We start from the raw sequence: 15,369 nt of genomic DNA, 5'->3' as shown, positions 1-15,369 counted from the left end.
CATTTCAGAGGATTTGTCGCTGATATACAGGAATGCCTTTGATTTATGCGTGTTGATTTTATATCCTGCCACTTTGCTGAATTCATTTATTAGCTCTAATAGTTTCTTTGTAGAGCCTTTTGGGTCTGCTAGGTATAGAATCATATCATCTGCAAATAGTGATAATTTAAGTTCTTCTTTTCCTATTTTTATGCCTTTAATTTCTTTCGTCTGTCTAATTGCTCTGGCCAGTGTTTCGAGAACTATGTAGAACAGAAGTGGAGAGAGAGGGCATCCCTGTCTTGTTCCAGATTTTAGAGGGAATGCCTTCAGTTTTTCTCCATTCAGAATGATGCTAGCCTGAGGCTTAGCATAGATTGCTTTTACAATATTGAGGTATGTTCCTGTTATCCCTAGTTTTTCTAGAGTTTTGAACATAAAGGGATGCTGTACTTTGTCCAATGCTTTTTCCGCGTCTATCGAGATGATCATATGGTTCTTATTTTTAAGTCTATTGATGTGGTGAATAACATTTATTGATTTCCGTATATTGAACCAGCCTTGCATCCCAGGGATGAATCCTACTTGATCATGGTGTACAATTTTTTTTGATATGTTTTTGTATCCGATTCGCCAGAATTTTATTGAGGATTTTTGCATCTAGGTTCATTAGAGATATTGGTCTGTAGTTTTCTTTCTTTGAAGTGTCTTTGCCTGGTTTAGGTATCAGGGTGATGTTGGCCTCATAGAATGAATTTGGAAGTTCTCCCTCCTTTTCTATTTCCTGAAGTAGCTTGAAAAGTATTGGTATTAGTTCTTCTTTAAAGGTTTTGTAAAATTCTGCTGTATACCCATCCGGTCCTGGGCTTTTCTTAGTTGGTAGTCTTTTGATGGTTTCTTCTATTTCCTCAATTGATATTGGTCTGTTTAGGTTTTCTATATCCTCCTGACTCAATCTGGGCAGATCATATGACTTAAGAAATTTATCTATGCCTTCACTATCTTCTAATTTATTGGAGTATAAGGATTCAAAATAGTTTTTGATTATCTTCTGTATTTCTGAAGTGTCTGTTGTGATATTGCCTTTTTCATCCCGTATGCTAGTAATTTGAGTTCTCTCTCTTCTTCTCTTCGCTAGCATCGCTAAGGGTCTGTCGATTTTGTTTATTTTTTCAAAGAACCAACTTTTAGTTTTGTCAATTTTTTCAATTGTTTCTTTTGTTTCGATTTCATTAATTTCAGCTCTGATTTTAATTATTTCTTGCCTTCTACTTCTTTTGCTGTTGTTTTGCTCTTCTTTTTCAAGGATTTTGAGATGAAGTATGAGATCATTTATTTGTTGTTTTTTTCCTTTTTTAAGGAATGAACTCCAAGCAATGAATTTTCCTCTTAGAACTGCTTTCAATGTGTCCCATAGATTCCGATATGTTGTGTCTGTGTTTTCATTTATCTCTAAGAATTTTTTAATTTCCTCCTTGATGTCTTCTATAACCCATTGATCATTCAGTACCCTATTGTTCATTCTCCAAGTGATGTATGCTTTTTCCTTCCTTCTTTTATCATTGATTTTCAGTTTCATTCCATTATGATCAGATAAGATGCATGGTATTATCTCTACTCCTTTATATTTTCTAAGAGTTGCCCTGTGACATAATATATGATCTATTTTTGAGAAGGATCCATGTGCTGCTGAGAAAAAAGTGTAACTGCTTTATGTTGGGTGGTATACTCTATATACGTTAATTAGGTCTAGGTTATTAATAGTGTTATTGAGTTCTATAGTTTCCTTATTCAACTTTTGTTTGGAAGATCTGTCCAGTGGCAAGAGAGGTGTGTTGAAGTCTCCCATGATAATGGTATGGTGGTCTATTAGACTCTTGAACTTGAGAAGAGTTTGTTTGACGAACATAGCTGCACCATTGTTTGGGGCATAAATATTTATGATTGTTATGTCTTGTTGGTGTATGGTTCCCTTAAGCAGTATGTAGTGTCCCTCTTTATCCCTTTTTATTAACTTGGGCTTGAAATCTATTTTATTTGATATGAGTATGGACACTCCTGCTTGTTTCCGAAGTCCATATGAGTGATATAATTTTTCCCAACCTTTCACCTTCAGCCTATGTATATCTTTTCCTATCAAATGCGTCTCCTGTAGGCAGCATATTGTTGGGTCTTGTTTTGTGATCCATTCTACTAGCCTGTGTCTCTTAATTGGTGAGTTTAAGCCATTAACATTTAGGGTTACTATTGAGATATGGGTTGTTCTTCCAGCCATATTTGTTTATTTCTGTTACTAAACATGGTTTGTTTTCCTCTTTGATTATTTCCCCCCCCTTTATTGTCCTACCTCCCACTGTTGGTTTTCTTGTTATTTTCCATTTCCTCTTCCTGTAATGCTTTGGCGAGGATGTTTTGAAGAGATGGTTTTCTAGCTGCGAATTCTTTAAACTTTTGTTTATCGTGGAAGGTTTTAATTTCATCTTCCATCCTGAAGCTTAATTTCGCTGGATACACAATTCTTGGTTGGAACCCATTTTCTTTCAGTGTTTGAAATATGTTATTCCAGGATCTTCTAGCTTTCAGATTCTGTGTTGAAAGATCAGCTGTTATCCTGATTGGCTTACCCCTAAATGTAATCTGTTTCCTTTCTCTTGTAGCTTTTAAAATTCTCTCCTTATTCTGTATGTTGGGCATCTTCATTATAATGTGTCTAGGTGTGGATCTCTTATGATTTTGCACATTCGGTGTCCTGTAGGCTTCTAGGATTTGGGATTCTGTCTCATTCTTCAAGTCTGGGAAGTTTTCTCATATTATTTCATTGAATAGACTGCTCATTCCTTTGGTTTGGAGCTCTGTACCTTCCTGTATCCCAATGACTCTTAAGTTTGGTCTCTTAATGTTATCCCATATTTCTTGGATGTTCTGCTCATGGTTTCTTAACAGTCTTGCTGAGCTGTCTATGTTCTTTTCAAGTTGAAATACTTTGTCTTCATTGTCTGATGTTCTATCTTCTAAGTGTTCTACTCTGCTGGTAGTATTCTCCATTGAGTTTTTAAGTTGGTTCATTGCTTCCTGCATTTCTAGGATTTCTGTTTGTTTGTGTTTTATAACCTCTATCTCCCTGTATAGTTGATCCTTTGCTTCCTGGATTTGTTTGTGTAATTCATTGTCGAAGTGATCTTTCATTGTCTGATTTTGCTGTTTAATGTCTTCCTTGATACTCCAGATCATCTGAAGCATGTATATCCTGAATTCTTTATCTGACATTCCATCTGCTGCAGCTGTTACCTCTTCTAAAGTTGCGTTGACCTGCATTGCTTGTGGTCCTTTCTTTCCTTGTCTTTTCATACTGCTTGCGTATCTTTCCTGCAGGTGCGGGCGGCGGCTCTGCTCTCTCCTTATTCCAATTGGGGTGTTGTGGCTACCACGCCGGAAGGTCACTGGGCCTGTTCTGGGCGCTGGCCACGGCTCTGTTCTGCCGCTACTCCAATTGGGGTGACAAGTGTACCACGCCGGCAGGCCACTGGGCCTGATCCGCCGGTCGGTCACAGATCTGCCCACCTTTCGGGCACGGGTGGAGGCTCTGCTCTGCCCCTTCTCCAAATGGGGTGACGTGTCTGTCATACCGGCAGGCCACTGGGCCTGTCCCGCTGGTCGGTCGCAGATCTGCCCACCTTTTGAGCACGGGTGGAGGCTCTGCTCTGCCCCTACTCCAAATGGGGTGTCGTGACTACCCTGCCTGCAGGACGCTGGGCCTGTTCCTGGCACGGGTGGCGACTCTGCTCTGCCCCTACTCCAATTAGGGTGGTGTGTGTACCACGCCGGCAGGCTCCTGGGCCTGATCCGCCGGTCTGTTGCAGGTCTGCCTACCTTGGAGGCGCGGGCGGCGGATCTGCCCTGCCCCTCCTACCACTCCTGCGGACCCCTGGGCCTGATCTGCAGGTTGGTCACAGGTCTGCTCACCCTGCGGGCATGGGTGGCGGTTCCGCTCCGCCCCCACTCCAATTGGGGTCACGTGACCACCACACCGGCAGGGCCTGATCCGGGCGTGAGAGAAGGATCTGCTCTGCCCCTACTCAAGTTGGGGTGACATGTGTACCACACTGGCAGGCCACTGGGCCTGACCCGCCAGGCTGTCACAGGTCTGTTTACCTTGCAGGCGCGAACGGCGGCTCTGCCCTGCCCCTCCTACCACGCCCATGTACCACTGGGTAGCGGGTCTGCCCACCTTGTGGGTGCGGGTGGCGGCTCCGCTCCGCCCCCTCTCCAATTGGGGTCACGCGGTCACCACACTGGTGAGCCGCTGGGCCTGCTCCGGGTGCTGGCGGCGGCCCGTCTCCTCCCCTCTGGCTCGACGACAAATTGAGGAGACTCGGGTGTCTGTGCCTCACCCCCCCTACCAGGAGACCAACTGTTTATGTTGCCGCTGGTATTGATGAAGTTCTCTCCTCCGCCGCTTTCTGATGACATCAGATCTCTGCCATGTTGGTATCCTATGCGAATGGCAGCATTTCGTTCCCCTTGCCGGGCAACCAAAGCAATGGGTGAGTCCTGACCGGCCCTCAGCAGGACCCGGACCGAGAAGCAGTTTCCGCGGGCTCCTAGCCCCGGGCCAGGGAAGTTCCGGAAGCCGGAACTCGGCCGCTCCGTGCTCGGTGTAAGCTCCTATAAGTGTAGGCTCCAAAAAGCAGTCCCCGCGGGCTCAGTTCCGGGAGCCGGAATTCGGCCGCTTAGTGCTTGGTGTATGCTCTGATAGGAGCAGGGTCCAAGAAGCAGCCTCCGCAGGCTCTGCAGCCCTGGGCCAGGGCAGTTCCAGGACGGTTCCAGGAGCCGGAACTCAGCCGCCCCGCGCTCTCGGTGTTCGCTCCTATAAGATCAGGTTCTAAGAAGCACCCAGGCACTGAACCCTAGCAATCTGTCTGTAAGCCGCAGGCAAATTGCAGCCTGAAATTACCTGTTCTATGGCTGAATGAGCTGCGGTCAGTCGAAAACAGGTATGGTGACGTCAGCTTTCCAACATGGTGGCTGCTGGCCTCCTCTGTGGTCTGACCAGTGTGGAGAACCAAGATGGACCGCTTCCTTCCCCCGTCTCGAACCCAGAATTCAGCCCTGAGTACGGTGCTTGCACGGCTGGCAGAAACTGCAGCGCTGTATCCCTGCGTCGCTATCTCCTCGTTTCCCAGCGCGTGCTGCAGACTCTAGCCGTGGGGCGATTTGCTGAATAAGCAGTGTTACCCTCTGTGCGACAAACCTCTCGCATTTGAGTCCCCGTAGCCGATCCTCGTGCGATGGAAATCCTTCCTCCAGGTTCCGGAGCACCCCACTATTGCTGGAAATTCCTAACAAGATATCCTTTAGCCGTCCTGACTTGTCATACTCCCACACACTGGAGCAGCACATGGGGGCAATGCACTCCCCTCGCCGCCATCTTCCTTCTCTCCCCTATGATCCAATTTAATTTATTAAGTACAACGATGAAAGTGAGTTGAAAAAGATATGTTTTGCCTTTTCATGATTTTGAAAAGGCTAACACCTATTTTTTAAAAAAAATAGATTATAGTCTTCCCCTAATTTTTATCAAAAACATCTCATGATTATCTGTCTCAACAAATGGGCACATCCAAGTTTGTGTGCCTGTGTGTTTTCAGATGTTCATATGAGCTATGTTTTTTTTTCCCATTACCTTTAAGAGATAAAAGATTTTATGTAAGTATTCTGAAGTAAAGAAAGTACAGCACTATTTAGTTCCCTTTATGTTGAAACTTATGAGGGTCTAACCCTTTATCATGCTGATCAGATAATTAAATTTAAGAAGCATCATTATAATCCATCTTGTCAGTAAGATGACAAAAAAAAATAAGACATGTAATACAATCCATTTATTTTCCTGATCAATTTCTTGACTTTCATTCACTATTTTTGCACTACAATTTCCATTATTATGAACAATAATCACTGAAAATCCATTCAATGATGATTTTAAATTACTGTCAGCATTTGTCTGTTACTTCGCTCCTACTTTTAACAGATTTAAATAGCCACTTGTTATGGTTTGGATATGAAGAGTCTCCCAAAACCTGTTAATGCAAGAACATTCAGAGGTGAAAGGATTAGATTATGATAGCTATAGCTTCATAAATAGATTAATCTATTTGAAGAATTAATCATTTGAAAGGTCAACTGTACTAGGTGGTGACTATAGGCCAGTGGGGTGTGGCTGGAGGTAGATCACTGGGAATGTGCCCTTGAGGATTATATACTGTCCCTCTGGCTCCTCTCTGTCTCTATACATTCCAGTCACCATGAGGTGAGCAATTTCCTCCACCATGCTCTTCTTCCATGATGCTCCACCTCACCTCAATCCCAGAACTATGGAGTCAACTGACCATGGACTGACCCTCTGAAACCGTGAGCTCCAGATCAACTTTGCCTAAGTTGTTAGTCAGATTTTTGTCACTCTGACCAAATGGAAGCTTTTCCTAAGTAGATTATCTTTAATAATAAATTTGACTTCTAAGGGAAAGAGACAGTTTCATGAAGAAAAGGAGGTATCGAATATTTACTGTGACAAAAAATGACAGAAAAAGGCATTTGCATTTATTAATGTCTTCGTAATAATTATCTTTTCTTCTTTGTATAATTTCACTGGTTAAAAAAACCTTATCTAAGAATTTATCTCAAATATTGTAGGTAAATAGTAATAATAATACTTCCCTAGATTGAATTTCTATTTTTCTCTTTTGCCTTTGAAGACTGATGGAAGAAAACAATGAAACCTCTGAGGGAGGTTTTATTTTGCTTGGATTCTCAGACCAGCCCCAGTTGGAAATCATCCTTTTCGTGGTAGTTTTGATATCCTATCTTCTGACCCTTATGGGCAACACAACCATCATTGTGGTCTCCCGCCTGGATTCCAAACTCCACACACCTATGTATTTCTTCCTCACTAATCTCTCCTTTCTTGACCTTGCCTTCACTACCAGCATCATGCCCAGCTGTTGTGGAACCTGAGGGGACCATCCAAGACTATCACATCCACCGGCTGTGTCCTACAACTCTACGTGTCCCTTTCCTTAGGTTCCACTGAGTGTGTTCTCCTTACTATCATGGCATTTGACCACTATGTGGCTGTCTGCAGACCTCTCAACTACACGACTTTCATGCCCCCATCATTCTGCAAGGCCCTGGAAGGAAGAGCTTGGCTAAGTGGAGTGGGAAACACTCTGATCCAAAGCACCATCACCCTGCGGCTTCCTCGATGTGGGCACCATCATCTCCACCACTTCTTGTGTGAAGTGCCTGCCATGATCAAGTTGGCATGTGTTTTCTGTGGCTACATTAGTTCTCCTCCTCCTTCCCATGGCATTGATATCTGTCTCCTGTGGATTAATTGCACATTCTGTGATAAAAATTAAGTCATCCCAAGCTTGGCACAAGGCTCTAGGGACCTGTGGCTCTCATCTACTAGTGGTGTCCCTTTATTTTGGGAACAGCTCAACCACAGAGATCCTTTGGCCACATCCAGGGCATGTTCCTCACACTCTTTTATACTGTTGTGACTCCCACCCTTAACCCCCTCATATACACCTTGAGGAACTAGGATGTGGAAGGAGCCCTGAGAAGACTGCTAATAAGAGAGCAACATTTCTAATGGACGTTTTGTGCTGGAGACTTATTGAAGAGACATAATATTAAATAACCATTCTCTAATGTGCAGTGCATGTGTGGCTGCATTTACATACAGTGTGGCCCACACTGTGTCAAAAAAGAACATTTAGATTCAACTTCTGTAGCACATGAAAACTCACATATGTGTCACAAATATTTTCGAAAATTCTCTCATTAACTATATTTAAAAAGTTGAAGTATATAGAAAGAGTGGAAGACTTTCCCCACACATAAATATATATTTGCTTGCAAACATGATTAGGGAATTAAAATAATATTTAATGTTTGCAAAGTTGAAAAGTATATATTAGTATGAATGAATTATTGTAGTATTTCCTTTTAAGAAGAATTCTCGTATAACAGTGTTGCAAACATTTTGTAACTATTGTCTCAGTTTTTTTCAAGGAAAAAAATAATAAAACCAAACTTCAAAAAGTGGGAATTTTTGGCATAAAGGGCCAGATCTATGAATCTCCTTAAACTGCTACTGAGAATGCATTTTTATTTAACAAGTAATAATTAAAATAATTGTTATAAGTAATTACTAAATAATTTAATAAAATACGAAACATTAATGTAATATAGTTTCTGCTTGATTCAGGCTCTTCTTGGCAAAAGCTTGCATTCAATTCTATTTAACAGTCACTTGCTTTCTCAAGTGTCTTTGTTGTTGTTGAACATGTGGACTGTGGAGCCACACTGCCTTGATTTAAAGCTTTGTTTTACATACTTGCCATTCATGATTCTCTCTGCCCTTTACCTATTTTTCTCAGTTCAATCAGTTCTTACATATCCAGTATGGATTAAATAAATTAACTCATGCAAAATGTCAGAAAGTCATTCATGGCACTGGTAAATGCTGAGTGAGTCTTAACAATTTTTAAAAATACTCTTCTAAAACATACTTGTGTTCAGCTAGCTCCATAGTCTGCACACACAATTTCTATCATTCTCAACATGTGCTTCATTGGTTAGTGTTTGTTGTTTTGTATTTTATATTTTATGGTATTTAATTTGTTATTTACTGGAAACACTAAAGCCAATCAAAATCGTTCTTTACACTGCTTTGTATCAGCACCAATTTGCACTTCAGTACCAATTTTGACTTTGGAATATGTGCTCTAAAGAATATTGTTGAAATTTTGTGTCACAGTGCTTGGGTTCAAAGCCCAGTCCTATGAAGCTAATTAACTAGGATAGTGTTTAAGTACATACCTATACTATGCCAATTCACAGTTTCCTCCACTGTACAAGAGTGGTAACAATAGTTCTTAATTTGCTTGGCTACTGTGACAAGTAAATCTTATCTTCTAGATAAGAGTTTAGCTCAGAGGTATCAATTGTATATTAAGAAAAACCACCCACCTATTGTTAGCTACATCTATATCACTTACACTATTCCAAATTTTGTAGCTCAATTGACCTTACCCATGTAATGATCTCCCTTATAACTTCAATCACTTTCTAATATTTCAACACCTTTTAACTGTGTCCAACCATGCTCTATTTTTTGGTAGCTCCTCTAACTCAGAATAAAATTGGAATACAGATCCTGCATTCTATTCAGATTTCTCTTACCCTTGCAGACATAGGAAACTCTTCTTCAAGCTATCTCTAGTGTTGTCTTAACCCATTTCATCCATCACATTCACATTGGCACTGCCCAAGATAAGATCCTCTATCTTGACCCTAACAAAGATTGAAAATATATAGCTCTGGGCAGGAATGGATTTTGGTGCATCTTTGGTTTGGAGGGAAAACTATAATTTAATGACTGTGAACGCCCTCAATGTGCAATATATTTTCTGCCTTACAGCCTTTCATACCTGGCCCATGGACGCCTTTTGGGTCTACTTCTAGCTTCCAAGGCACTTAAAATGTTGGTACTTTGTATTTTTAAATTTTCAAACTATTCTCTTGATGACTTATTTTTTTCAATGAACGCTTTGATTATTCTAGAAAAATTAATCTCTATTTATAACTATGATATTCTAATTATAAATGCCCCTTAAATCATTACAGAATGAATTCTAAAGTAGCACAATATCTCAGGTTGTTCACCATCTTGATTGAATTTGTATTTTATCTCCTCATTATGATCTCATTTATCCTATTATTTGAGCAGCAATTTCTGAACATTTTATTTTTATTAACCTTAGCAATTGATACCATGTCAACTTCTCAAAACCAAAATTAAATCTCACCTCTTCCACAAAGATGTCCTCATTCAATAATAACTTCTTTCTCCTCTGACTTGCCATGCCATGTAGTATTAATTCATAAATGTATGAGAAAAAGAGAATCATTCTATTTAATGATTAGAATACATACTTTGTTATAGTTAGGGGAAAAGAATATAATCAGAAATCATAGGGGATATGCTTAGAAGAGTGAAATGAACCAAATTGCTTAGGGATTTATATGTTATGTGAAGGAGGCTGGACATTACTACGAGTTCTAGAAGAATATCTTGTTTTGTATAAGATCTTGGGCACCAGAGTCATACCAACCTAGTTCTAACTCCTGAAGTGAGTTCCCTAATTTCCAAATTTATAGAGATGGAGTAACAGTGCCAATTTCATGATATTAGTGTGAGGAGTGAGGACAACACACATAACAGGCTTGACAAGCATCTGGCATGTAGCAAAGCTCAACACTCATTTGTCTATTATTGGTGATTTTCCTCAAGGAGCACTATTAAATCAGAAGAAACATTATTCTTGTATGTCTACTGCCCATACCAGGGGCATGGCTCTTTCCATGCTCCTGGAGAGCAGCTTTAGAATGACACTGATTTTTCTGGTCATTTTCAGATGGTAAGAGAGGTGACTTTTCTAGTAAAGTATTCTCATACCAATAATTGAAATAGTTGTCACCTGTTTTCAGGCCACAAATATAAGATAGAAAGTAAATAGAAATGAGTATATAACTGAGAAAATCAATAAGGCCAAAAGTACAATTTTGAAAGAATTTAGTAAAATTGGGAAGTGGCAGGCAAAATGGTTCAAGAAAAAATAAAAGAAAGAAAGCCCAAGGAATCATTATCAGTAGTAAAAGTAATATAGCCACTCATTATAAATTCTAAATAGAATAAAAATAATCAGTGAGCATTGTGAACCACTGCATACTTCAGAGCAGGAACATATTTTCAGACACTTTGGGACTCATTTGGATCAGGAAGGGATTTTAGCCTGGCAGGCATTGAGTGTGGGGTGTTTGACAGAAACCCAGGAGGGTGTACAAACCAGAGAGAGAGAGAGAGAAGGAGGGAGGGAGGGAGAAAGGGAGAGAGAGAGTGTGTGAGAGAGAGGGAAAGAGAAAGAGAATCTGAATGAATTAAAGAAAGACATTAGGGAGGGGGGATAATAGAGGATAGGAAAGGCAGCAGAATACAACATACACTAGTATGTCAGTAGGTAAAAAAGTGGATGTGTAACCAATTGAATCTGCAATATATATATAGGGTAAAAATGGGAGTTCATAATCCGCTTGAATCAAATGTATGAAATATAATATGTCAAGAACTTCGTAATGTTTTGAACAATTAAAAAGAAAAAAGAAAAAAAAAGAAAGACATTAGAGGAAAGGAAAGGAGTGTAATCCAGCATGGGGACAGATGTGCATATAGTAGGAAGACTTTCCAAGGTAGAAGTATGCTATGTCAGGAAACAGCAGTGTATTTCCTAGGAATAGGAATTGAGCCCAAGGGAGATTACAAAACTTTTCAGTAATTTCAGCATAGGTAAATTAATCAAACTACAACCTTGTGGTTTGAGATTACAAGAATTTATTGATTAATTAGTAAATCATTACTGTGATGATGCTATGAACAAATGGCTTTTTTCTTTCATCATTGGATGTACAATCATCTGGCAAGGATGTCTGTGGATGTTGTGATAGTGGTCACCTGTCTTCTTTTCCACATGAGTGATTAATTATTACAGTAGCATCTAATAAAAAAAATTACTGTTTCTATTGATCTGAAATGCCGAATTTGTCTAAAAGGACCTACCTTTGTCTACTGCCCATATCGACCATGTTTCATTCTATTCATAGTTACAAAAAATTTTAATTATTTTTGAGAACCTTGAATTTTATCAAATACTTGATTTTGGATTTAATGATATGATTATTTGTGTGTTTCCCCTTGATTTTCTTATTTTGGTGAAATATACTTACTCATTTTTTAGGTTCTGGAATAAATTCAATTTGGGTAATGAGTATAATTGATTTTACAATTGCTTTCACAAAATTTCACTTGCTTTTTACCAAATTTATACTTCCCTAGGACAAGTATTTGAATATTTCTTTTTTTTTATTTTTCAAACGTCTGATATAAAGATTTGGTAGAAATCAATTTGAAAAAAACCTGGATACTTGAACAGGTATGATACATAAAATCTCCCAATGATCTATAAACAAACTAATATGGTCAAATTTACTAGTTATCAGGGGAGTACAAAGTTTAAATTGTAATGAGATATCCACTACATGCTAGCAGATGGCTAAAATTAAACGAACATAGAACATTAAGTGTGGGTATAGATGCAGAGCACTTGGGATTCTCACACCACCTGTGGTGTGTAGATGTTTATACAAGTTTTCAAAGTAAATGGTATTTACTAAAGCTGAATATATGTGTACTTAGTTTATGGCTAAACATTCTTTAAAAGCAATACTTACATTTTTATTTTCTGAAAGATATATGCAAATTATTCATACCAGCATTGCTCATAAAAGTTAACCCTAGATACACTTAAATGCCTGTCAATACTATTATGAGTAAATATGGTAGAAATATGGTAGAAAAGGCTCTGGCTCTGCCCTCAGCAGATGGTATCCTCAGCACAGTAGAGAATATATGCATGTAGGTGACTCCAATAGAGATGAAGCAAACAAATGCCACCAAGGAAAAGAAGCCACTAACCCCAAGCTCACCCACATATTCATTGGAACAAGAGAGTTTCAGAAGCTGGGGGACATCACAGAAGAATTGATGAATGATGTTGGCACCATAGAAGTGGATGGAGAAAGTAGCGGCTGTGTGCATGACTCCACCAAGGATTCCACTGGTCCAGACGGCTAACACTCCATGAACACAGGTACTGATATCCATGATGACTTCATAGCACAGTGGAAGGCAAATGGCCACATAACGGTCATAAGACATCACTGTGAGTAATGCTATCTCAGCACAGCCACAGAGAGTGAATGCAAAACACTGCAGTATGCATTCCCAGAGGGAAATATAGCCATTATGCATGAAAGAGTTGCAAATGGACCTGGGGACCATCACAGAAATGTAGCACAGATCCAGGAAGGAGAGATGTTTCAAGAAGAAATACATAGGTGAGGAGAGACTGTGATCCATGGAAGTGGTGGTAATAATGAGAATATTGCCAACTAGAGCCACTAAGACTAAGAAAAGAGCAGCAAATAGCATTTCTATTTCAGGCTTGCCAGAAAAACCCATGAGAAGAAATCCACTCATTGTAGTGAAATTAGCCATTTTCCTTCTTGATTTCTAAGAATGATACTGACTGTAGGAAGAATGGAAAATCCTAAAAATACATTGTTTGTTATTCAAGAATCTAATGTACTTACTTGGCAAAGTGGAAGCATGAAGATTGGACCATCAGCCCACCATTTTAAGCATGAAATATCTTTACATACTAAGAATTACATAGAGTAATTTTAAATGTTTTGACTCAGCCATAAGGAAGATTAGTAAAATAGATAATATAATTTAGTGTCACTCATTCTAATCAAAGGAATAAAAAAATGCATGATTGAACTAATGGAACATACAGCACCCAAATTTTATACGCACCAAAGGTTTCATTCAGTTCATATGAGCACAGCACAAACACATTTTTAGAGACATTTTTGAGGTGTTTGTTTTTTTCCCAGTAATCTTCCTAATTTTAAATCTTATTTTTTTCATTGAAACACAGTAATTGTACATTTTTATGAAGTATGGTATATTTTAATTTGTGCATGAAATGTGTGATAATCTGTTTTTTTTTAATTAGCTGTATATGGACACAAATGCCTTTATTTATTTTTATGTGGTGCTGAGGATCAAACTCAGTACCTCACATGTGCCAGGGGAGCCCTCCACCACTGAGTCACAAACCCAGCCCTGATAATCTGTTTTTATATCACCACTGGTACTACTTGATTCTTTAATTTCAATTTCATAATTTTGTTTTATATATAAGAGAACAAATACTTAACATTTTTTCTTTCTCCATGCTTTCTTTAGAAAAATAACATTAAAGATACATCATATATTAATAGCATCTGGGTAAAAATTATGATATACAGTCATTGCCCTTATCATAAAATATATAAAATCATCTGAAAAAAATATAAGTGATGAAAGGCCAAAATATTTCTACTGCATTTTAGAAAAAGAAATCAAATGACCAATATTCTCAGGAAAAGTTACCTACCCTAATTTTTAATTAAATAAGTTTAAAGTAACAATGAGGTACAACTTTTATTCTAGTCAAATTAGCAAAGATCCAAAACCCACAATTCTCTGAGCTATTGAGAATGCAGTCAGATATGATCTTAATCATGCAATTAGGTTGATAAAGTTTTCACAGAATCTATTTCAGGCATATCTCTGGATTTAGCATAGGAAGTTCAGTTGTCCCTGTGTCTCTGGAGGGTTAAGATAATCAACATTTAAACCGCTTGGAAATAATTACTACTGTTATGTGCCATATTTTGTTAGATTATTTTTACTGTGTTTATTTTTGTGTATTTACTGATGGTTTATATATTGTATCATTCTTTTAAAACCCAAAGTAGTTATTATTATCACTATTATGTATCTCATTAAAGACAGTTTAATCATAATTGTAATGCCACCTATTTTTTTTTCTTTTTTTGAGAAATGCTGAGGATCAAACCCAGGGCCTTGTGCATGCTAAGGAAGTACTCTTACTGAGCTACATCTCCAACCCATGCCACCAAAATTATTATTATGTAGATAAATAATTCAATAATCCTCAATTTGACCATTAAGTGGTTGATCAATTTTTGTTACATCATGTAATAATTCTTAATGAAAATAATTTCCTTAAATACCCAATATTCAGATTATTTAATTAAATATTTAACACAAAATTGATTCATTTAAAGGAGATATTGTGAGATGGGAACAATGCTCTGAAAATATATTTTTAGAATATAAAGGATTTAAAATTTTCTTTCCTTGATTCCTATTTTTTTTATTTTTTGTTCCAGAGATTAAACCCTGGGGTGCTTAATCTCTGAGTCATATCCCCAGCCCATTTTTAAATTTTTTACTTTTTAATTTTTATTTTGAGACAGGGTCTCACTAGGTTCTTAGGGTTTCTTTGAATTGCTGAGGGTGGATCTGAATTTGTGGTCCTCCTGCCTCAGCCTCCCAAGCCGCTAGGATTATGAGTGTGTGCCATCATGTCAGACTGATTCATAATTTTTATTTAAAAAATCTAGAGTTGATAATTCTTTTTGCATGTGTGTTGGACTGGGTGTTGAACCAGGGGCACTCAACCACTGAGCTACATTCCCATCCTTTTGATTTTTTTAAAAAAATTGAGACAGGTTCTCACTATGTTGCTGAGGCTGGCTCTAAACCTGTTATACACCTGCCTCAGCCTCTCTGGTAGTTGCAATTAAAAATGTGCAACACAGTGCCTGGTCAATTAAAAAGAAGTTGTTAATTAG

The 15,369-nt window shown here is 38.6% G+C and overlaps 1 protein-coding gene and 1 pseudogene across 1 annotated transcript; one reads left to right on the top strand and one right to left on the bottom strand.

Moving 5' to 3' along the window:
* The first annotated feature begins 6,735 nt into the window (after positions 1-6,735).
* LOC124109208 (olfactory receptor 2G3-like) lies at positions 6,736-7,987 on the top strand (annotated as a pseudogene).
* A 4,416-nt stretch (positions 7,988-12,403) lies between these two features.
* LOC124109207 (olfactory receptor 14J1-like) lies at positions 12,404-13,156 on the bottom strand. The gene has a single exon (XM_046467746.1). The coding sequence runs from the start codon at positions 13,154-13,156 to the stop codon at positions 12,404-12,406; it is 753 nt and encodes a 250-aa protein (XP_046323702.1).
* Between the last annotated feature and the right edge of the window lie 2,213 nt (positions 13,157-15,369).

The sequence above is a fragment of the Marmota monax genome, unplaced genomic scaffold (genome assembly GCF_021218885.2).
Source record: "Marmota monax isolate L192 unplaced genomic scaffold, Marmota_monax_Labrador192_F-V1.1 WCK01_AAM20220418_F8-fsc02051, whole genome shotgun sequence".
In the NCBI taxonomy this organism is placed as follows: domain Eukaryota; kingdom Metazoa; phylum Chordata; class Mammalia; order Rodentia; family Sciuridae; genus Marmota; species Marmota monax.
The sequence above is the reverse complement of the archived record's forward strand: the minus strand, read 5'-3'. Positions and strand labels throughout refer to the sequence as shown.